At 34.8% G+C, this 22866-nt stretch overlaps 2 protein-coding genes across 3 annotated transcripts; one reads left to right on the top strand and one right to left on the bottom strand.

Annotated features, from left to right (window-relative positions):
• The first annotated feature begins 841 nt into the window (after window positions 1–841).
• LOC145593557 (ALA-interacting subunit 3-like) lies at window positions 842–7530 on the top strand. Its single transcript, XM_081649822.1, has 8 exons — window positions 842–1266; window positions 3835–3893; window positions 3991–4065; window positions 5362–5472; window positions 5638–5708; window positions 6341–6638; window positions 6766–7055; window positions 7253–7530. The coding sequence occupies exons 1-8, from the start codon at window positions 1185–1187 to the stop codon at window positions 7305–7307; spliced, it is 1041 nt and encodes a 346-aa protein (XP_081505948.1). The 5' UTR covers window positions 842–1184; the 3' UTR covers window positions 7308–7530.
• Window positions 7343–22154, bottom strand: LOC145593556 (uncharacterized). Of its 2 annotated transcripts, none has more exons than XM_081649820.1 (8): window positions 21904–22154; window positions 17808–18033; window positions 17589–17723; window positions 17192–17411; window positions 16836–17022; window positions 15915–16063; window positions 9553–9690; window positions 7343–7651 (listed from the first exon to the last, which is right to left on the bottom strand). In XM_081649820.1, exons 1-8 carry the CDS (start codon window positions 22016–22018, stop codon window positions 7523–7525), a joined length of 1299 nt encoding a protein of 432 aa, XP_081505946.1. In that variant the 5' UTR covers window positions 22019–22154; the 3' UTR covers window positions 7343–7522. The 2 variants fall into 2 exon arrangements, with proteins under 2 accessions (XP_081505946.1, XP_081505945.1); XM_081649819.1 differs by having other exon boundaries at window positions 15915–16099; window positions 21904–22151.
• Window positions 22155–22866: the final 712 nt, after the last annotated feature.

Genomic DNA, 22866 nt, shown 5'->3' with positions numbered 1-22866 from the left:
CATAAATTTGATGTTTAAGGCAACTTTAACAACAAGCTTCAAATATTATAAATGTAAGCATATGAATTATTATTATCGCAAGTATTGTAAATTAAAGACACAACACATCATGTGAAGACTTCTAGATGCAACGCCAATTTAGGAGAATTCAAGATCAAGGAATGATATTTTTCTACATGAGATAAGACATTCAACTATATTGAATTCATTGCACAAGAAGATCAACTCAAGTTATGTATTCATCAGGGGGAGAATATACGCACTGCACTCTTTTTCCCTTGACCACGGTTTTGTCCCACATCGGATTTTCCTGGCAAGGTTTTTAACGAGGCAGCATTCCAAGCTTATTACGAAGAATGTTGTACTCTTTTTCCTTCATTAGGTTTTTATCCCACAGGGTTTTTCCTAATAAGGTTTTAACGAGGCACATTTTTAGATAATGGACATCCAAGGGGGAGTGTTATGAAATATATATTTGTGGATGCCCATTATACCCTTGTATCATTCCAGAACTTTCTAGATTTTAGGGTTTATTATTCTCCAAGCAAACCCTATCAATTATATTGTATCTATATATATCTATACCTCCATTATATGAAATACAAGTAGAACATACAGATTAATTCTCTCTCAATCTTCTCTTCTATTCCCTTTATTTTATAACATAAAGACCATATTATATCAATTAATTATTACAACATTAAATCGATAATAATAATGATTATAATTGTACATGACACGGGACCTAACTATTAGAAAAAGCACCTAAGTTACCTCGATTTACAAGAGTTATCGATCATTGTTACGAGTATTTGTTACTTGTATTTTTGCTTCCATCATTTTGCTGTCTCTTCTTCATCTTTATTCTGTAGTTTCTACCTCGCTTCTAGACTGCCTGAGTCTGGAAAGAGGTGGCTGCCTACCCAAGTACCCATTCAACCTAACGACTTTTCAATTCTTTTCAAAGTCAAAATTTCTCAGAGATTATTTGTAATATAATTTAGATTTCCCAGACTCCAGAAATTCTCCCTTTTAACCTAAACCCTCAATCCATCTTTTCCCATCTCTTTGATTTTCTTCTAATTTTTCTGGGGTTCTTTTTAATTTGACCAAAACTATTGATATTTCTGGTTAAAGGGTTTGAATTTAATTTTGTGGGTATTTGATAATTGAAGTCGTCTGCTATGAGTTCGAACCCTACATCGAGTTCTGGTGCTGGATCAACAGATCCTTCAGCAGCTAGAAGAAATTCAAAGCGACCCAAGTGTAATTTCATGTTCCTTAAGCTTGAATTTATTTTTATTTCTTGGGTTTCTTTTTAGATTATGATTTCGATGTCGATTTCGAGTTCTGGGTACATTGATTATTTCTAAATGTCATTGTGTTGATTTAATTTGATTCCAATTCTTAGTTTTTTGTCGATTAGCTGATGATAGGATCTGTTTTAGGTTGTTTTAATTGTTGATACATGTTAAGATTCTTGCTTGTTGGGGTGGTTTTACTAAAATTATCATTGATTAGTTGATTCTTGTTCATTGCATATTAGCAATTATCGTTGTTACTGATTGCAAATAGTTAAGTGGTGCATGATCCTCTTGGTATCTTGGACTTGTGTAGTTTGTGGTGTTGGTGCCATCTAGTTTATGTAATGTTTTCCGTTTCTTTTGTGTTTTATTATAACCGTAAGTTTATATTAATTTGAAGATTTAGGCTGTGTTTAGTGCGTACAAGGATCTTATTCTTCTTGTTTATCTTCATTGCTTGATTGGTAGTAACTTGTAATAAAATTGGGAATTTGCTTTTATTTTCATTTTCATTTTTATTTTTATTTTTTTAATTGTGAAGTATAATTTTCCATATGAGAGTAGCAATTTGTGCATACCCGCAGTGGGAACTCTTTTGTGCATACGTTTTGGCTGGCCAGAAGACCTGATCTGTGCCAGTGTTCCCTACTACTTGCTCTGCCCTGTTCTGGCACTGGTCAATCTTCCAAATTGTATAGCTTTAAAATTAGATAAGGTGGATGGAAAATTAGGCTTCGTTCTAGGTCATAAAAAATGGGTTTGACTTTTAATTAGTTCAAATTCCATGGTTATCTTAATAGCCAAATTTTATATTTTGATTTCAATTGTACACCATTTGGAGTATCATCCGTTAGTGTGGCTGACGAGCCTAATGTTGTAGGATTGTAGTGTCAGAGTACTGTGGTATACTACCTATATGGTTGACTCACTATCCTTCACTTCCTATTGTATATCCATTAGCTATAAATTTCTAAAATCGCCCACCCTTGTTTTAGTTGGTATCATGCGTTTAAAAGTGAATACAACTCTCTTTTTATTTGTCTTCTACACAAGTCCAGCGTAGACAAAGTACAAGCAAAGGATGTAGGTAAGCTATATTTCTTTTTCCTCACAAATTCTATGGGGTCAATGACTTTGCAAACTGATGTTGGTACATGTACAGCTGCATAATTAGAACACCAATAAACCCATTGTTTCTAAATTTCTATCTGCATAAACCCACAACTTAGCTTGTGGATTGCAAATTTTATCCTTGTCTTAAATATCTGTTGGTGCCTGCAAGCTGTGAAAAAACTGCATCTCTGTTCATAATCCTACGTTAGCCACCTGGATCTTGACATGCATGATTCTAAAATGTATTTTCAAATACATCTTTTAAATTCTCTCCCCCATCTGGTGTTCATATATGGCATATCTCTCTTTTAATAATTGTTTGAAACAGTGCAATATTTCGCTTAAAATTGAAGTGCTACCTACATTGTGTGCTGTGTTACATTGAGTATCTCAACTGGCTACTCAGATAAAATAAAGAGTTGGGGTAAAGCCAATGAATTAAGATTGCTTATGGCTAATTTATGAGTAGAATTTTATATGGTTAATTTTTTTTTTATATATCGCCTGATAACTACTCGAGATTATTGTTATACATGGTTAGAACACATGATGGGCTAAATTAAAGCTAGAGCCTATTAAACATATAGTTGACTTGATCTTTGAATACTGAGGCCAGATCACCCTAATGTTGACATTCCATAAATTCATGCATTTTGACATTCTCAAATTCATTGAAGCAGATGTTGAATATAAATTAAGAATTGACTAGAAATGATATTTGAGATAGCGGTGTTGGGAGCAACATAAGCTTCATTCAGATAAATTCACAGATTTGATAGTTACGCTAAAATGGATGTTGAAGTTCAAGAGGACAGTCCAACTAGCAAATAAAGCGTATATGGACTCCTTACTTTTGAAGTGTGTAACAAATTTTTTTTTTTAATTTTTAATTTTTAATTTTTTTATTATTATTGACTATGTGCAAGCATTTGTATAGAGAAAGAGATAAATTAAAGTGAGTGGGTTGAAAGGTGAAAATATTGTGGCGTAAATGGAGTTAGATGGTAAGATGTGTTTGCTGTAAATCGAATCAAGTAGAAGGGTACATAAAACACCTCAAAATGATAAGTGGGTACATCGAACAAAATTATAGGGAGTATGTCTAACTAGAGATGTGTGTCATTAGCTCCTGTACAAATTCATGACCATGTTTGTCGTATCTTTCCATGTGCATGATAGATGGCTATGATTGTTTGGATTTCATGATGCAGCATTAGACATGTCGTGTGTAAATCTATTAGTCTGAAATAGGAATGAGAGAGCAGGCATACTTCTATGAGAGCTATTTATACGAGACATTTATGTTGTTGGTCTTCTTTTATTGATTTTGTTAGCTATTCGTAACAATGTCTTTTCAGTATTTGGAAATAACTGTTCCAAGGATAATATCTCATGTTTAAATTTTGTTTTTTTAAAGACTCAAGGTTCACCCAACAGGAGCTTCCAGCTTGCAAACCAATCTTAACTCCTCGTTGGGTATGAAAGAACTAATGCTGCTCCCTTGTACTTTGTATCATCAGTGATGGTTTTCAAATATTTTAAGTTATCTCATGCTTTTTAAAATTCTGTGCAGGTGATTTCCGCTTTCATGGTTGTCAGCATTGTGTTTATTCCAATTGGAGTTGCTTCACTATTTGCTTCTCGTGATGTATGTTTTAACTTCAACTCTATCCTCCCTTCCCCCCTCTATGCACATACTCCTCATACTATGCGCAATCACATATATAATATAAAACAACTCTATAGTATTCAGTTTGAAAATGGTTTCAAATGACCAATCCTCAGTGAAAGCTTTTAATCATAAAGAACAGACGGAAATATATACTCCCTCAACGTGGTCAGCCATGTGTTCACATTCCCATCCCCACCTAACCTGCAAATACCCCTCACCAGAAATTTAGCCCAAAACCAATTCAATGAATTCTAGCAATGATTCTATGTCATTGGCCAATTTGGTCTTCCTAACCTCCTCACCTTTTCCCATAGCTCACTTCCAACTTATATTCTCCTCTCCATCCCTTTGCTAAATTCTCTTATTCTAGCAATGATTCTATGTCATTAGCCAATTTGGTCTTCGTAAGCTCCTGACCTTTTCCCTTCAAATAACCCACCTTGATCCTCTACCAATATTAGGGCTTCCAAATGCTTAATGTCCAACCATTGACTCCTCCTATATAATCCTCTATTCCTCATTTCCTCTCCTTATCCTTTGGCCTCATTGTGGGTATATATTATCACTCCAATAAAACTAAAAATTTCTCCTTGCATTTTCTGTTCTACTTAAAAATTTCTCCTCATTGGGGGACTGGTTCTTTTTGGGGGGGGGGGGGGGGTGGCTGGTTTTTTTTTGGGGGATGTGGTAGATTGTCTGCCAGCAAGAAGGGGGATAGAACGAAGGAAAGAAGAGAGAACCCACTATGTTGGTGTTTTAGTTTGTGTTTTGTTTTGTACAAAAGAACCTCTCTCTCTTTCTCTGGAGCAAGGGGGTGACTGAGGTTAACTTCACTTCTCTTCATTAAAGCCTCACTGGGACGCTCTCTTCTTTTTATTTTTATTTTTATTTATTATTGGTGGTGGAGGGGATGTTTGATAGCTTCTGCCCATTATTAGAGTAGAAGTGTACTGCAGCAGTACAGAGCTGTGGTTGATTATGTATATTATTTCGCTCTACTGTTTATAGAGATTGTAAATGAATTTGGGATTGTTAATGAGATAGATATTTTGATATTGGTGATCTAAATTGATAATTTGATAGCTCTCTCTAATAGTTTTGGTTGAACAATGAGATGGACCTCAACTTTATGGCTTTATGTGCACATGATTATGACATTTCTATGTAAATGCATATAGGTCATATACCTACAATTTATTTCTGTAAGTTATATCATTTTTCTGCCTAATTATTACGTGTTCATTAATTTATTGATATTCTTTTGGCTACAAGGTTGTTGAAATTGTAGACCGTTATGATGATGACTGTATACCTGGGTCTAAAAGTGCAAAGATCAGTTACATCACAGGACCAAGTGATAAAACCTGCATTAGGACGCTAAATGTAAGTGTTTCTTACACCTGTCTTATGTGCTTTGATTAATACATATAGCTATGTCAGGTTTTCAGCACAAATACCTTGTCAATATATGCCAGCTGGTTTTGCTGCTATTGTTTTTCTTCATCTAATTTGGTGTTATCTGTCTCCCATTTATTTTTATCCATGTAGGTTTCCAAGCATATGAAAGCACCTATTTATATTTACTACCAGCTTGATAACTTTTATCAGAACCATCGCAGGTACACTCCTTTTTTCTATTTTACAAATCAACATTGATGTCTGGAGTTAATTCTCCACTTAGTGCTATATCGTTTCAGTTAAATGACCTGGTGATTTCTCTATGAGTGTATGAATCAATCTGGATGTGTAGGGACTCCGTAGGAAATTTTTGTTGGGTTTTAGCTCTGCCATAATGCATTCAATTATTTTATTTTTCCTCAGAAGCAGCTATCATATGTTGAAATGAAAATGCTTCAAAATTCTCTTAATGATTGTCACATAATATAGTATTTATGCTTTATTTTTATAGACAGGGGATGGTGGGATGGGTTACTTCCAGTATAGGAGGGGGAAGAATTTCTGAGATATGCTGTTTTTGGAGATTAAGCTATGGTTGCCATGAACAGATTAGGCTAGCAGGACTTATAAGGCTAGCAGGACTTATAATTACATAGAACAGGATCTAAGTGATCTTGGTAAAATGGGCACTGGATTCTACTGTTATGTTCTGATGTTCCGAGATTGTTGTCTTGAACTTTCTTTTTGTATACAAGAAACCACACACTCCCAAGTTAATTACATTCTTCATACTCAATAACTTAAAGATAAGTGTTATAACAAAATTATTATTTAACAATTTGGTGTAATGCAGGTATGTGAAAAGTCGAAGTGATCAGCAATTGAGGCATAACAGCAGTGCTAATGAAGTAAGCGCTTGCAAACCAGAGGATACTGCAAACGGGAAGCCAATTGTGCCTTGTGGTTTAATAGCTTGGAGTTTGTTCAATGATACTTATAGTTTTTCTATAAGAAACAAGAACCTAACTGTCAACAAGAATGGAATTGCATGGAAGAGTGATAGAGATCACAAATTTGGGAAGGATGTCTTCCCAAGTAATTTTCAGAAGGGAGGACTTATTGGGGGTGCTAGTTTAAATGAATCTATTCCAGTAAGTAGCTTCTTCTGAACAAATGTCTTACCTTTTCAAAGATAACAAGTTTTTATAATTTTATTGTTTGCGGTACAGTTCTCACTTTTCACTGGCAAGCATTATGACTCATATTTGTCTATTACAGCTTAGTGATCAAGAGGATCTCATAGTATGGATGCGAACTGCAGCTCTTCCTACTTTCCGGAAATTATATGGCAAAATACATCAGGACCTGCAAGCTGGAGACGTCATAAATGTCACTCTCAAGAACAACTACAATACCTATAGCTTCAATGGGAAGAAGATGCTGGTACTTTCCACAACTAGTTGGCTCGGTGGGAAAAATGACTTCCTTGGCATTGCCTATCTTACTGTCGGTGGCTTGTGTTTCTTTTTGGCAATGTTATTCACTCTCATTTATCTTGTGAAGCCAAGGTAAACTTCTTAGTTGCACATTTCATTTTGCTTTGCATTAATTCACTCTTAGTTTTGAGGTTCCAACCATTAAGGCATCAATCTTATCAATATTTGTTTTTGCTTTCAAATTCTCTTATACTCCTTTTGTCATGCTTCTGTTGTTTCAACAGTTTTTAGATATCATCATTGTTCTCATCCTGATATTATTTATACAGGCGACTTGGGGATCCTTCTTATTTGTCATGGAACAGAAATCCAGGAGGAAGATAATCAGTTGTGGGGCTTGTGTTTGTATCTGAAAGAGATTTTGTAAATTGAAAATACTTGATTAGTAGTGTAATTGAATGTTCATGGAAAATGTACACTCTAGAAAAAAATGTTTGGTTCTCAGGATTTGAATGCTACGTGGGAAATGAGTTATGTATAAATTATATGAATACGAGTTTTTATATTCCTTGCCGAATTTATTGCCTACAATACACTTCTTATAGAACTCTGAGCATGATGTTGGAAAGATATGCTCCTTCTGGGTAGGATGGATCAATAGGGTGATCACATGCTGTTCCGGCTTGTCGGAGTACAGTCACCTTTTTTCCTGCCATTGCTGCTGCACCCTGTAGAATAACATGCAACTTATGAAAATAGTATAGTGTATCATGGTGCACCCGGAAAGAACATTACGCTTATTTTAGAGAACATGAGAAAAAAAAAATAAAAAAATTGAAAAAGAGCATGTATACTAATGTTCAATAATAGAACATGTTTGTGTTTGACAAAGAACATGACACCCAAAAATAACATTATGCATATTTTAAAGAACATGGAATAAAAAGAACATGCTAATGTTTGAAAAATTAACCTTGCTAGGCTATCTTCCAGTTGGCTTCGTTACTATTCTTCTTTCTCCTCCATTCACAAAATTAAACACTTTTACTTCAAAATTATTGACGAAAACAATTTGCATGTACAAAATTTATCATTTTACTAGAATCCGTCATTTGTTTAAGTTTGAAGGTAGAATTGTTGAAATAAGTTCAATTTTTTTTTCTTGTGTTTCACTTTGAAGATGAACGATTTTGCTGTTTTGAAATTTTTTGAAAAATAGAAAAAAATCGAAGATAGAGAGAAAAGTTCTAAAGAAAGAAAATAATTACTTTGAAAATGATTTTTACCTAAATTTTTTTACCAAAAAGGTGGGACAAGGGTCAGTTATTTTCCGACAATAAATTAAACCTCCATCTCATTTCGTGTTCTTTTCTCAAAGTCTTTATGTTCATTTATAAACCCATGTTCTTTTCTCAAAGTTTTTTTTTTTTTTAATCGCGAGGGATCTGCGTTTTACGTGTTTAAGGATGTTGTTTTGTACCGGGTGCACCATGCACCAACCACGAATTATGCAACTTAGAAACAATCAAAATCACTTTGCATATTGAAATGGATAATAATGCTCCGTTTTGTATTGATAGTTCAGTTTGTGAGAGATTTTATTTTTATTTTATTTTTTTTAAAGAAAGAGAAAACATGTTTTACATAGTACCTCTGGGTTTTTTGTTGACAACTTTCTATTATCACTCTTGCTAACATACTATTTTAAAGATTAATATCTTTAATAATTGATAGTGTAAAATAAAAAAAAAATAAAAAAAGATTGTAATAAAATATACGATGAGATGATTTAAACAAGATCTCACATGACTAATTAATCGTATCTATAAATCAAAAACGCTAGTCAAAGTGTATTTTGTGAATAATGTAAAAACCAAATGGTATTAACTAAAAAATTGAAGTATAATATTAAACAAATGCAAACCCACTTGAAAAATATACAAGTAAAAGTTATGACTCACTATCAATCAAATACAACCCAACTTTCATTGTCACTTATTTTATTTTAATTATTTATTTATATATTTGGTATTGTGCAAATAGTTTATTAAATTTCTTAAATATGCAACCCACTTTGTTGATCCATCACAACAAACTTCTGACCCAAAGAAGTTATCCTTTTCTTTTCATACAAGTAGACCAAAAAGAAAAACACAAGATAGCTAGTAAAACAGATAAATTCCTACCGGTGCATTCAATAACCTAATACTTGTACTACATTTATAGATATATAAACTAAACTTCAGTAGACACATGACATTTTATAATTTACCTAGTGAGAATTAATATTTAAATAGAATTGAGACGTCTCATATAAGAATTTGTGAAAGTACCAATATATCACTTCATATAGAAAATAAATTATCAAAAGTACTGAGGCTGCATCTGTGCAAGGATTGGCACTGTAATATAACCGGTTTGTCCATCTTTTGAAACAGCCTCTTTAATCTCTACCATCACAACTCGTCTTTTTTTAAAATGGTACTAAGTTTGTTTTCCAACAATGTAAAAGAAGCAACTTTTAGAGGTATAAACTCCTCCAAATGCTTATCCTACTCTATCCCTATTGTGACAGTAGAACTGAGAAAATGTGCTGAAATGCTTTTAGAGAAAAGAGACTAGAACTTACCTGAATAACACGCATGAACAACCCACTCTGCGTCATAGCACCAGAACAAGAGCAAGTCATTAAGATACCACCCTTTCTTGTCAATCTCATAGCTAACGCATTTAGATTCCTATACATTCCAGATGCATTGTGTAGAACCTGTAATATACAACAAACAATAAAACCAACAAGGATGCAGTAATTGACACTGTTTAAGATAAGATACATTTGTTTCAAAGAAAGACCTAATTAAAGGGCAGAAATTCTCATGAGCGCCATGACGTCTGACAAATTTTGAAATGGGCTAAAGATAATACCATTTCTCACAATATACAGCGCATATGTCAATTGTTTTAGGTCCTCAACCTAACTTTCAACATAAGTCATAATGGAAAAGAAAACTAATTTCAGATTCTCAAAGCTCAGCAAAGTATTTCCTAAATGAATTGAAGCTGTTCAATTTGCTATAAATTAGTATCAATCAAATATATCCCAAGAATGTCCCGGGAAGGGGACTATTTTTGTCAGTTCTTCCTTAGCCTTAATTAATTCTCTGCTCCACAATGCTCTTGTTTAAATTTCTGTTACGAAGTCTTAAACTCGAGAAATTTCCAATTCCTGAGTTTTAAGTAGTTTTTTATGTGACTCAATTAGAAATTTCCAATTCCTGAGTGTTAAGTAGTCTTTTATGTGACTCAATTTACCCCTTAATTATGTCCTCTTCTCACTTCTTTATCCTTTTTTCTTGTAGTTTTTGTCTATTTCTAATCTCCTTCCTTATCTTGTTCTATGGCAATAATCACATGATTTTGGGCATTTTATGCTAGTTCTACCTTTATCTTACTCCCTTCCCTTATATGCTTACAATTGCGTATGAGTTCTTGTCCTAGGATGCTCCAGGATGTCACTTTCATGGCCCCAAAGCTTTTTGCTTGAAGGACTCCAGTTAGCCAGTTGAAGCAAAACACCGCTCCATCAGAGAGAGCGCCCGCGTCATTCATGTATATTTCAAGCAACAAGGGACAGGAGAGAGAAGTGGCCACTCCACCCAGCGACTCCTTAAGAGCGCTCGTTCCACCTTAGAGGAGTGGCCGCTCTCCACTGTCGTAGGATTTTTGTAAACCCTTGGGAGCGTCTCTGTGCATTTTAATTGCCTTTTTAGGCATAAGTTGGGAGATTAGAGAAGGGGTATATCTATATACCTAATATTCATGTAATTAGCCTTTTAACTAGATTTCAGACCAAAATAGAGAGCTAACTTAGATTTCTACGGAGAGAAAGTGTAGCAAGATTAAAGACTTCATTGTAGCACCTTTAATTCTTCAAGCAATTCAATTCAAGCACTTTGTTTAGTAATCTCTTCTTCTCTATTTTCTTTAATATGTTTTGTTCATCTTATTGTCATACGTTTTGCTTGATTTTCTTGTTTTGATTGCTTTGTTAATACTTGTTTGTGTTTCTCCCTTTTGTTAATCATGCCTAGCTTTGTGTTGATTGTGATTAGTTCTTCCATGTATTCTCTCTCCTTTCTAGGCTAAATTTTTAGCTAGGGGAGGGGGAGAAGAGCCTAATGATGATTGATTTCAAATGAGAATGATTGATTGTTGGACTTAATGATTTTGATGATGACACAATCTCACTTACTTAAAGACTAATAAGAGCTTACTTAAAGACTAATAAGAGCTTGATTGTTGAGTGTGTGATCAGCTGCAATGACTAGGAGAATTAAGGATCTTGCGAAGATACCATGAGGAACAGAAAAGCGAGAAACAAAGCTATCCATAAAGAAGAGTTCCTTTGAGGAAACTGGTGCTTCGGAAACGAAAACTTGAGAAGAGAAGACTCCCCTCGAAGAGCCTCACCAAAGAAGAGAAGTTCCATCCAAGAAATAGAAGCCTCGGAGTAGAAGCTTGCTTCATCAGAGAAACATAAAGTCTAAGATATTTTTATATTTAAGGATTTATGTAAGTATAAGGATAGAAATTAGAATTACACTCGAAAAATAGCTGTGTGGAATTGGTCTAAAAGATAAAATAGTGCAAGCATGTTTTTAAGAAAACAGTTATTCTCCAATGTTTATCTTTTCTAACAAAAAGGATTTTACTTTATTCTGTTTTTCAAAATATCATTTTAACTAATAAAATATGATTTTATGTTTTCCAAAACTTGCGGCCTACTCCCCATGATCTCCTTCATATCATGGTTAAGCACATTGAGGAGTTCATGTCCCTTGAATTTAGGAACATGATCTTCTTAGTGGGTTGGAGTAGTGGCGTAATGGAATTTCTGCACAAAGAGGATTTTCCAATGCGTTTATTGCTCTATAAATTGTCTTTAAAATCAGATGGAAAAACTCACCCTTGCTCACATAAGTTTTTATCTTTTGCTTTCTTAATTTGAGTTAAGAGTCCAATTCCACATTAGTGAAATAGAGTGTTCTTATGTTCTTATACTAGAATTATTTCTTTTGAGTTGTATTTTGGGGAATTGGGAAGTTTGAGTGAACTTTTGTTTGTGAGAAAAGGAAGTGAGAAAGAGAAGAGGAAGAGAAGAGTAATGATAAGTGGTTTATTTGACCACTTATTGTGATAATTTAAACCCGGTTTTGCATTCTTTTCCCCTCTTTCTAACCCGTTTTTGAATGAAAATGTTTTATCTCGGCGTTGGCCCCTCTTGGTTTGTGTTTATCCATGTTTTGCAGGTTTATTGACTCAATTTGGCAAGCATTCGATGCAGGGATTGTATTAAGGCAAGGAATTAGAGAATGGAGAGTCCGCTCCAGGTGGAGCGGGCGTTCACCTCCCCAGGAGCGGGCGCTCCTAATCTTCTACAAACATTCTGTCAAGTGCACCCTATGAGGAGCGGGCGTGCACCCTGGAAGGCGCTCCTTCCCAACCTTTCAAAACTGCCTATTTTCTGAAGCCAGCTGGAGAGGGCATGCAGCAATCTAAAGAGGGCACTCCTCATTGTGGATGACAAATTTCCCTTTGTGTTTCGGGGAGTATAAATACTTCCCCTTTAGTTCATTTGTGACCTAGACAAAAATAGCCTAGTTTTTAGGAACTCCTCTTAGTTTGAAACATTAATCATAGCTAATTAGTTTCAAATAAATCATTGTAATAATTGGTTTCAAGATTTATTATCAAGGATTGGCACTTTGTATTCAACATTTTCAAGCTTCATTTAGTAACTTCCCTCTACTTTTCTCCAATTAATTTCTGATTTTATTTGTTCCTGCATGTTACTTGAATCTCTTTAGTTCTTGATATTTTGTTATTGGATGATAGTTATTTCAATTGTTAACCACTTTTCCCCAATTTTTGAAGTAGTTAGAACCCTAGTACTTGATTGCATGTTGATAAACATGAGTTGTGAGTAATCTTCTTGCTAGGGGTTGGGTGAAGCTCAACCTTTTGGGTTAGTTATGCAAATGTGGGAGAAGCATTGATGTTTATATTGCAATTAAATTGATTATATGAAATTGCTTGTTAACTTTTCATGATAGGATTAGCTACCCTTGACTTAGGAGCTTGATAGCGTAGTATGCCTAGTTTAACATAGAAAGGTAAATTGAATATGTCATTACTTATTGCAATTTGATTATGTATCATCTATTGCTAAACTAATGAGGAATCTAAGTTTAATAGTGTGAGTTGTTTTTTAATTGCATGAGGTCGATTTTATATATAGTCCTTGATATACCTTGTCTATTTTATTACCCGTTTGCCTAATTGCCTTGGTTGAGTGGATCTCATTCCCTAGTGTCTTTAATCCATTGATTTAGAACCATAGTTTGTTTGTCTACTTGACGAACCCCAATTCACCATAGACTTCGAATTAGCTTAAGTGTTAAGATGTTTAGCAACCATATTCCGTTCCTTGTGGACCGAACTCTTACTTATCATTATGCTAGGGTGTTTGTTAATAAACGTGTTTGATTGAGTGTGGAATGTGCAATCGTTCTAACACCCATCAAATAACAAGTTGGGCGACTTGTTCCTCGGGGCTTTGAGTTCGTTGAGGAACTTGAAGTTAGAGTCTTTAGATTGTAATAGACCATTGCCCTATTCTAGTAAAGATTATTTTCCTAAAATCCCAAGTGGTCGTGGTTTTCTCCTTGATTAGGGACAAGGAGTTTTCCACGTAAAATTCTCTCTTACACTTTTAGTTCATTCAGTTATCTTTCTGTTCCTTTAGCTTACTTAGATTTAGTTTGACTAAACTGTTATACTACAATTCAACTCTCCCCCCCCCCTCCCTTCTTGTAGTATTCACTAAACAACATTGATTATTCATTATCTACACCTTATGATGTTTGGGAATGTTTTTTTATGTCCTTGGGGTTTATTTAGCGCTACTTAATCTCATGAATAGTATTGTTCTAATTTAGTTGCAGAAAAGTGAACTAAAATAGAACGTGATTGCCCAAAGTCTTTTCCTAATTAGTCGCTAGGGAGTGAGCTAGTTAGCTACGAATTGCATGTTTCGTGTTTCCGTTGGTGTGATGATCATAACTATCATTGTTGTTTGAAGGATTGATTTACTATGCTTGAATCCGCCATTTTCCCTTGCACTTTATTTGTCTTGAATCCGTCTTTATTTTTTTTTTTAGTTTGTTTCTTTTAATTTGTGCTAGTTCGCTTTCAATCTCAATCCCAAAATTACAAAAAACATTCACCCTTGTGACTCTTTTATCTTCTGAATTGATTGTTTTTCTTCCTAATTCCCCGCCGAGATTCAACCCTACTTACCATTTACTTATTTAATTTTACCATTTACTCATTTAATTGGTAGTTAGATAATTTGATTTGGTGATTTATCAATTACATATTCCTGCCCTAATCAACTTAGTTTAACCTTATTACCTAATCTTATATTTTTATCCCTTAACCTTATATAGAAATCCACAAAAAGCTTTTCTCCATGTAGCAAGCACTATCAGTTTGACAAAATTCCATATGACAACGTCTATAGTTTGAGGCCTACCTTCAGATATAATTAATATCTATAACAAGTTTGCAAATCCAAAAGACAAATAAATAGATTTTCCTAATGGCTACCTATGGCTGGTAGGCCTATGCAGGTTGAACATGCTGGTGACACAAAGTACTTGCATACATCCTATTTTATTGTTGAAAGGAGAGGCTTAGGCAAGGAAATAATGTTCATTTGGAGTAAGATAAGGAGCAAAATATTCTTTGGCGTAGTGCCTTTATGCTAAAACTTTGACGCATGGTTTGAAAGGATTGATAGCAGAGATCAAGTGACTGAAATTTGGAATCATGCAGCCAGGAAATCCCAAAAATCCCACTCTCAGACTTGTAGCATAATTAACATAGTGCTTTTATAGACAGTTCTTTAAAGATTTGATTTTGAATTTGGTTGCCCTTAGGTTGCATTTATACTTGGTATAAATTATACTAATAAATCGGACAAACAAAATCGGGTTCTTTATCTAAATCAAATGTGCAAGTAACAAATAAAGGGGTTGCTAACTTATTGGTCAAACGGATCAAAAACATCCACTCAAAACGAAAGAAACTAAACTTATATCATATCAGGTTCTCACACAAGTGTCTTAAGTAAAACTTAAACTCGATGCCATAGATTATGTGTATATAGCACACAGCTAAATTCTTTTATATAGCAGTGAACATGCGAAAAGTTTTACAAAACATCAACTAAAAGTAAACTCCTAAACTCTTTAGGACTCCTATCCCAATAGTTGGCTGACCATTAAAACAAGCACCAAGCTAAGAACAGCACAAGCAGAAAAACTGAGGTAGCAAAAGCTGTAGGGGCTTAATGCTTGATTTACCAAGAAACAGATCAAGGATCAGGACCTAGTACATTTCAATTTTATCCTGCTACAGAAGCACATCAATACTTTATTAAGTGTTAATTCTATGGAGCTTATTTACTTACTTCCTGTGTCTTTATTTAGCTGACACACTTTGACTTTTATCACAATTTGACCATCAATATCTTTGATTATTTATCTGTAAAACTTATAACAAGTTAAAATTCCAATAATATACATTAGGATAAATCTAATATCTTACTTATTAACACCTACTTATGAATAATAGCCAAAAAAAGATAGTCAAAGCTATGCTAAAATCAATATATGTCAACTAAATAGAGACAGAGTGAGCAGTACTTAACTAAAAGTGTGTTGGAAGTCAAAATCGGGAAGGAGAGAAAATTTTGTATGATTCAACTTCGAATCACAAGAACCAAAATGACTTATTGCTAACGAGCTAACTTTGAATCCACATTTCAGATGAGAAGGTCAACATATTAACAATTACGTCATCACCAAAATGCAGTCAAGTTTTAGCCTTTTCTATTAACCAATAAAGTTCATGCAAACTTTAACTGACCTCTTTCCGTGGAGCCAATTTAGGAGGGTCTAAAATGACAATATCCCATGACTCGTTTCTAGCAGCAGCTTTCTTCATAAAGTCAGATGCATCTTGCTTCAAAAATGTTACCCTCTCAGATTCTAGGCCATTGAGTACAACATTTTTTTCTGCAAGCTCCAGAGCAGGCATCGATGAATCAATACCTTGCAACAGATAACAATTGTAAGTATTCATCCTCATGACAGATGCACACAATATAACTTAGAAACACCGGATCAACGCGTTTACACGCTTGTCTTTTTCCGGCAACTTTGGACCTAACGGCCGGCCCAATAACCTTTCGGAATGCAATCCGAACGATCCCACTACATCAGGACCCTTTCGACATTGCACAAAAGCGGTTTATCATGGATTGAATTTGAAACTACAATTTTTCTTGCATCCAGTGATAATTAATAATTTAATGATTTGACAAGTAAATAGATACATAGGAATTCATACATTAATAGCTTTTGAGGTACATAAGTACATAACCTAGTCATTAAGGCTAGGAAAAGGAGCTCGGAACTGTTTCTTTTTCCCATTTCCAAATCTCCGTTTTCGTTAGAGGATGTTTGTTTGTATTTCCATGTTTCTTCCTCCTCTAGATTGAACAGCAAATGACAGCTCAACTTTATGAACGTAAAAATCACAGTCTTATGAGCCTGCCAATATTCTTATCCTTTGTCTTAATAGGTCCAGATAATATTACAGCTTGGTGCACAAGAAGTACCAATTTTAAATTCGGACTTGCCTACAGCATTCTCCACACAAAAGTGTGTGTGTGTGTGCATGTGTGTGTGTGTGCGTGTGTGAGTAAGTGAGTGAGTGAGTGTGTGTGTGTGTGTGTGTGTGTGTGTTGGGGGAGGGGGGTAAAAATATCAAAAATGTAATATGTACCGGTTACTGACACAGCACCACCACGTGCTGCATTAAGAGAAAATCCGCCACTATAGCAGCATATATCAAGGACCCTCTTGCCTTCTGCAATTGTTGCTATGAACTGACGGTTTTCACGTTGATCAGCATAAAATCCAATTTTCTGTCCCTCAAGGGAAATAGCATATATAATTCCATTTTCCTTCACCTGAAAAAGTTTCAGCAATTAGATTGCAAATGCTTCACTGATTAGGGAATAATGAGTGAATAGGATCATAAAGCAGTACTCACATAACTTTTCTCCACGTTAAACACAATAAATTTAGGAAAAGCAAGTTATCTCTCTCTGTTTATGCCTTTTTTCAGGTGGTAAATACCTCTACTTGTGGAAGAGGAGCAAGAGGTGTATGTTTCAACTGCAAAAGGTCTAAACCCTCTTCTTTTAACATGTCAACTGAAGGTCTCCAGTTTATATGACGTATTCCATCAACTTTATTGATACAAGCCTCTATTTCTAGTTTGTACTTCTCAACCCATGCAGCAGAAGATGCAACAACAGCTACATCACCAAACACATCAACAATAAGTCCAGACAACCTGAGTCCAGCATTTGATATATTATGAGATGAAGAAAACACCAAAGACAATGTTACATAAATGCATCATAGTTCGTGTAATAAACAATGGACAGAATTTTCTACTAATCACTAACTTTTAGCATAATACTCTTTTAAAAGCTGTGTTATATACATTCTCCCAAGTTTGTGTACGCACCTGTCTCCTTCACTGTTGATAAGACGGTAGGCATTTGTATTTATAGAAGGGAGCCCTAATTGTCTTCGTAAATCTGTTGCCGCATTTATTCTATGCTCCAGTAGTCTCTCCATGTTCAATGCACATGTAGGCTCTCTACATATGTAGAAGAAAAGATATTGAATTCATCCCCTGTGGAAGTAATAAGGAAAAATACATTAAGCTCTTAAGACTATATACCTCGAAGCTTCCTCCTCTAACTGCATTAGACGAACACAAAACATAGAAACAGAGTTGTATAAGCCCCATCCTATTGGAATTTCTGCTCCATCGGCTACCAAAACAACTTCACCAGTCTTGGGCGGTGGCCTACCAATTATTCTATCAACTGCCCCACTATAGACCATAGGACTTCCATACTTAAAGAGTTGAGTCTTTCCTTTCTTCAGAACAACCTTTGCAACTCCTGCAAAGTATAGATATAATACCAGTGACAATTAGCATACAGTGCAAAAACAAGAATGTCCCTTGAAGAAAGAAATAGAGTACAAGGAAATCTATGATATTGATTAAAAAAAGCACTGTCTCCAACCCCTCTTTGTTCATTTAATTTTATTCCAAATTAGCAACTACTTATCAGCATCACTTCAAAGTGGTGCCACAAAAAGTCACACTATTTTCAAAGTGGTGCTGCCCTCTGCAGACTTGCAGAAAATATCAGTTTCCACAACCTTTATTTCCCTGTAGACAGGCCATTTGACCAAACCTTTGGTGAGGACTTTTGACATTCTTGTTAGCAATATTCACTTCAGAATTTTCTCCTCTTTAGAACCACCCACGTAAAATCTTAGACAGAAACACACATACAAAACCCCTAGATCCACCTCTCCTCAAAAACATCTATTACTCCTATTCTTAGCTTAAAAATCAAACACAACACGTCTAATGACAAAGATAAAAACTCCTCTCCTACAATTGTACAAAGAAGGTGATAAAAAAACAAGTCCTCCGAGATGAACAGTAAAATGTATGATGACTCATTATGCTTTCTAATTCAATCTTGCACTCTTCTTAGGGTCTGTTTTGTTCACCTTATTTTCACTTATTTCAAGTGTAATAAGTCCTGATAAGTTCAGTTTAGTTCATCAGTTCAAATTTAATAAGTTCTAATAAGGGTTACTCAAGTACAAGTTACAACTAAAATAAGTTTTAATAAGGTATAATAAGTTCAAATAAGTTCAAGTAAGTTGATAAGTTAAGAGAAGTTCACAATTAGTGAAAATCAGGTGAATAGAACACACCCTTACGGTACAAGGACTAATTTCAATCATATGAATTAGTAGTATAAGAATAATTTAAAGTATAATCATACTACATTTAGAACCCTGACAAGCTATAAAAGTTGTTATATGTGATCATATAAAATTAATCATTAATAGTAACATTTCTGAGTGAAATTTGATATTGTATGGCTATTACAATTTGTTATTTCATAGTTTATATAAACTACCATAGGCTTGCAGAAAAACTATGGTAGACTTGTAATAATTGTACTAATTGCACCTTTGCCCTCAATGCCTCAAACCTATTCTATAAGGTGTTATCCACTTATCCCCTTGGTACTCTTGAGGAAAAAGCTATAATTATGTGTTTGTTCCAACTTTCCTTTTTTTATCAGAGTCCAAATTATCACTTATGCAATTTCCTAAAACTCATTTGCAGCCTCTTCTAACATTTGATCCTTAGAAACCAATTTTCCAAATCATTTTTATCATACTACCTCTAATTTTTTTAGTGACACAATAGCACTTTTCACGTATGATGAGGCATATGTTTAACAATTAATATCACTAATTGTGTATTGGTAAAAGATTTAAAAAATTGATATTTTGAAAATATCAATGTGACTAATCAAACAATATATTATTATACAACATTAAGTTATTATATATAGTTTTTTTTTAAAAAAAAAAAAAATCAAAGTCAATACGTTAATAGTGCAAAATGTCAGTGTTCACTTGAAAACATGGAAGGAGTTTCTGTCATATTCCAGAATACCAGCAAGAGTACGAAGGGATAATTCCCCGCCCATAGTGGGGTGGTGGGGGAGGGGGGGGGGGGGGTGGGGTTAACTCCTGACCTTTTTATACACCCAAGTACCCTTAACCTTCTTTAAGTGACAACTCTCTGAGGTACAACGGTATTATAGTTGTTGTTGTTGCCTTTCAGAAAACACATCAGTTTAATATATAACTTAATGGACATGGAATTCTTAAAAAGCCAATCGGAGAACATATCTACTTGCAATGAATTAAGTTAAAATCTCCATCCATCCTAAACAGTTTAAAAAATTATTTGTGATGAGTTGAATCAATTATTATATAACAGAAACTCTAACAGTGGGGTTTCTCCCAAGCTGGATAGAGGACGAGGGTTATGGTAGGTAAAACTCTGTCACATTGCTTGACATGAACCACAATAATTGAAGTAGTACTAGGATGAGTGACCTCTTGGAAAGTCCTCATGTTGGTTCATGTAGCCAACCCACTTATGGGATTTAAGCGTTCAAGCAGAATAAGAACGCGGATGTGCTAGAAGATGACAAAAGTATTATTTCCTCTTTTCCCAAATATTGCAACATGCGGGTTGGACATGAATTTTAAGAAGAGAAGAGAGATAAAGAGGGATAAAGATTAGGATTAGGACATATATGATGAGGAGAGAGGAAGAGTGACATGTGCAAATAGGAAACTGTTGCAATATTTGTCAAACTTCCTAAAATGGTAATTGTTGCAGTATTTGTAGAATGGAGGAAGTACTTCATTGAGAAAGTAGATATGAATATATGATAGAAGATATCAAAGTAATTTTTTATTTTTTTTTTTAATTGTGAGTGATAGTGATAGCAAGGTTCTTAATTTTTGATGGTAGGACGAGAGATGCATCACAATAAAGGTGGGCTTTTTATCAATTATAAAGTTTTCAAACTAATAGGAAAAATGTTTGAACTATTTAGGATGGATGGAGAATTACACTATATGTTCAAGTCCAAGTTTAAGCTCAATTTCATCCAACCCTGAAAATTTTTTAACGTCATTCCAGTATATACTTTTCTCTCTAAACTAGATAATGAGTATTATAAATTCCCTCCAATAGAATCAACATATGAGTATATGAGCCTCACTTCCTTATGTAAATGTCCCCTTTCATATTGTCCCCTAGCATAGACAGCATTAACACCTTTAAGGTTCCGATATTGTCTGTGTGACTCGATTACTAACATAATAGAAGAAACATGATTCCAATACATCCTGCAGATTAAAAAAGTAAAAATTTTACCAGTTCCAAGGGATTGAATACATTTCACAGCAAAAAGAATTAAGACATTTAACACTCTCTACCATTTAAATTAACACGTGTAAATGAGCTTCTCATCCTCAAAGCAACATAAATCTTATTATAGCCCATTACGGTTCGAAAGATAGGGCACAGATACAAAGTCTATAGCATTAAAGTCACAAACCACCTACAAAAATGCCAAACCAATATAGATGATATCTTATATAAATCTCCATTTTTTTTTATCATTCAGGTATACACCAAGGTACCAAAATCATTCATATAAATGGAATTCAAAATTGCAAAAAATGATGGGAAGCTTTTGGAGTTCAAAAAAGTGATTTCTTATTCATAATTGGTCCATTAACCAATCAAAAATCAAGCGGAAAGTGATATACGACAATAGGAGAGTCATTCCCAAAAGCTAGCTTAAGGGGAGGCGAGTCCATTGTCCTATATAAACCCCACATAAGCCCCCCATATGACCGATGTAGAGCTCAAGTCCCATACCTTACAATGGACAGTCCTATACAATCGTCCCTCCTTAGGACCAACATCCTCGTTGGTCACGGCTATGTTTGGTCACGGCTGGCTTCCTCTAGGCCATCAACTCCGTGGGCCACCACTCCAAGGTCGGCTCTAATACCATTGATATAAGACAATAGGGAGTCATCCCCAAAAGCTAGCTCAAGGGGAGGAGAGCCCATTGTCCTATATAAACCCCACGTCAGCCCCCCATATGACTGATATGGAACTCAAGCCCCATACCTTGCAATTGGACAGTCCTATAACAGAAAGCCTAACAAAAAATAAACTCCAATAGTTCTTTCAGAAAAAAAAAAAAAAAAAAAAAAAAAAAAAAACTCCAATAGGACCAAAACTACACCGTTTGGCGAATTAAAATCAGGCAAATTAACATGTACAGTGAGTTCAGAACATCAAAGAAGTGATTGATAAAGATGAAAATGAGGAGAGAGAAAGAGAGAAAGAGAGAGACCTTGAGGAGAAGAAGCAGCGATTTCCTGGAGGATGTTGGAATGAGCAGAAGATGAGGAGAGAGATAAGCATTTGAAAAAGCGGGAAGGAAGAATTGACATAGCCGCCATTGTCATTTGAGCTTCAAGCTGCTATGGCGGCCTTGGCGGGGAAGTTCAGGTTATGGGCCGCTTTCAGCTTTGGAAGTACCACTGTAGGAGCGAACATCCGTATATATGCTTATATCATTTTATGGATAACGACTTCACGGGGAAGCTCAAGTTAATCTCTGGGATAAGCCCCAGCGGTATGGATAATAACTACTCTAAGCATTTGTTTGCACTAGAGTGTACCCGTGCTTATACATGGGATATATGTAGGGGTGAGCTTGGGACGGGTACCCGTACCGTTAGTACTAACGGTTCGGGTACCCGATAACCAAAATCACTAAAAGTGATACCCATAACCAGAACCGATAAGTTCGGGTACCCGGATTTTCGGATCGGTTATCGGGTACCCAATAAGATATCCAATAATGATAATTAAACTTAATTATGTAGTTATTATGATATAATTAAAAACTAATTAACAACAATACCATATAATCTTGACCAAATTATTAATAATATTACTAATCATTGATATTATAAAGTGATTATGAAGTGAAGCAAAAGTTTAGATTTATATTAATAGATTTAAGTAGGGAAAAAAAGCAAAAAAATGCTTATCGGATCGGATCAGGTAACCGTTAATTTTAAAATGATACCCATAACCATACCCGATAACAAATTATCGGAACGGGTACCCGAACCGTTATGGTTATCGGATCGGGTACCCTACTTTTCGAAACGGTTACGGTTCGGTTTTTCGGGTTTTCGGGTAGTTTTGCTCAGCCCTAGATATATCATATATGTAGTATATATATTTATCAGAAAAAATGGTAAGTGATAGTCATTAGAAGGTGGTTATTGGTTTTTTTATTTTA

This window comes from Chenopodium album, chromosome 19 (assembly GCF_948465745.1).
Source record: "Chenopodium album chromosome 19, dcCheAlbu1.1, whole genome shotgun sequence".
Classification (NCBI taxonomy): domain Eukaryota; kingdom Viridiplantae; phylum Streptophyta; class Magnoliopsida; order Caryophyllales; family Amaranthaceae; genus Chenopodium; species Chenopodium album.
The sequence above is the reverse complement of the archived record's forward strand: the minus strand, read 5'-3'. Positions and strand labels throughout refer to the sequence as shown.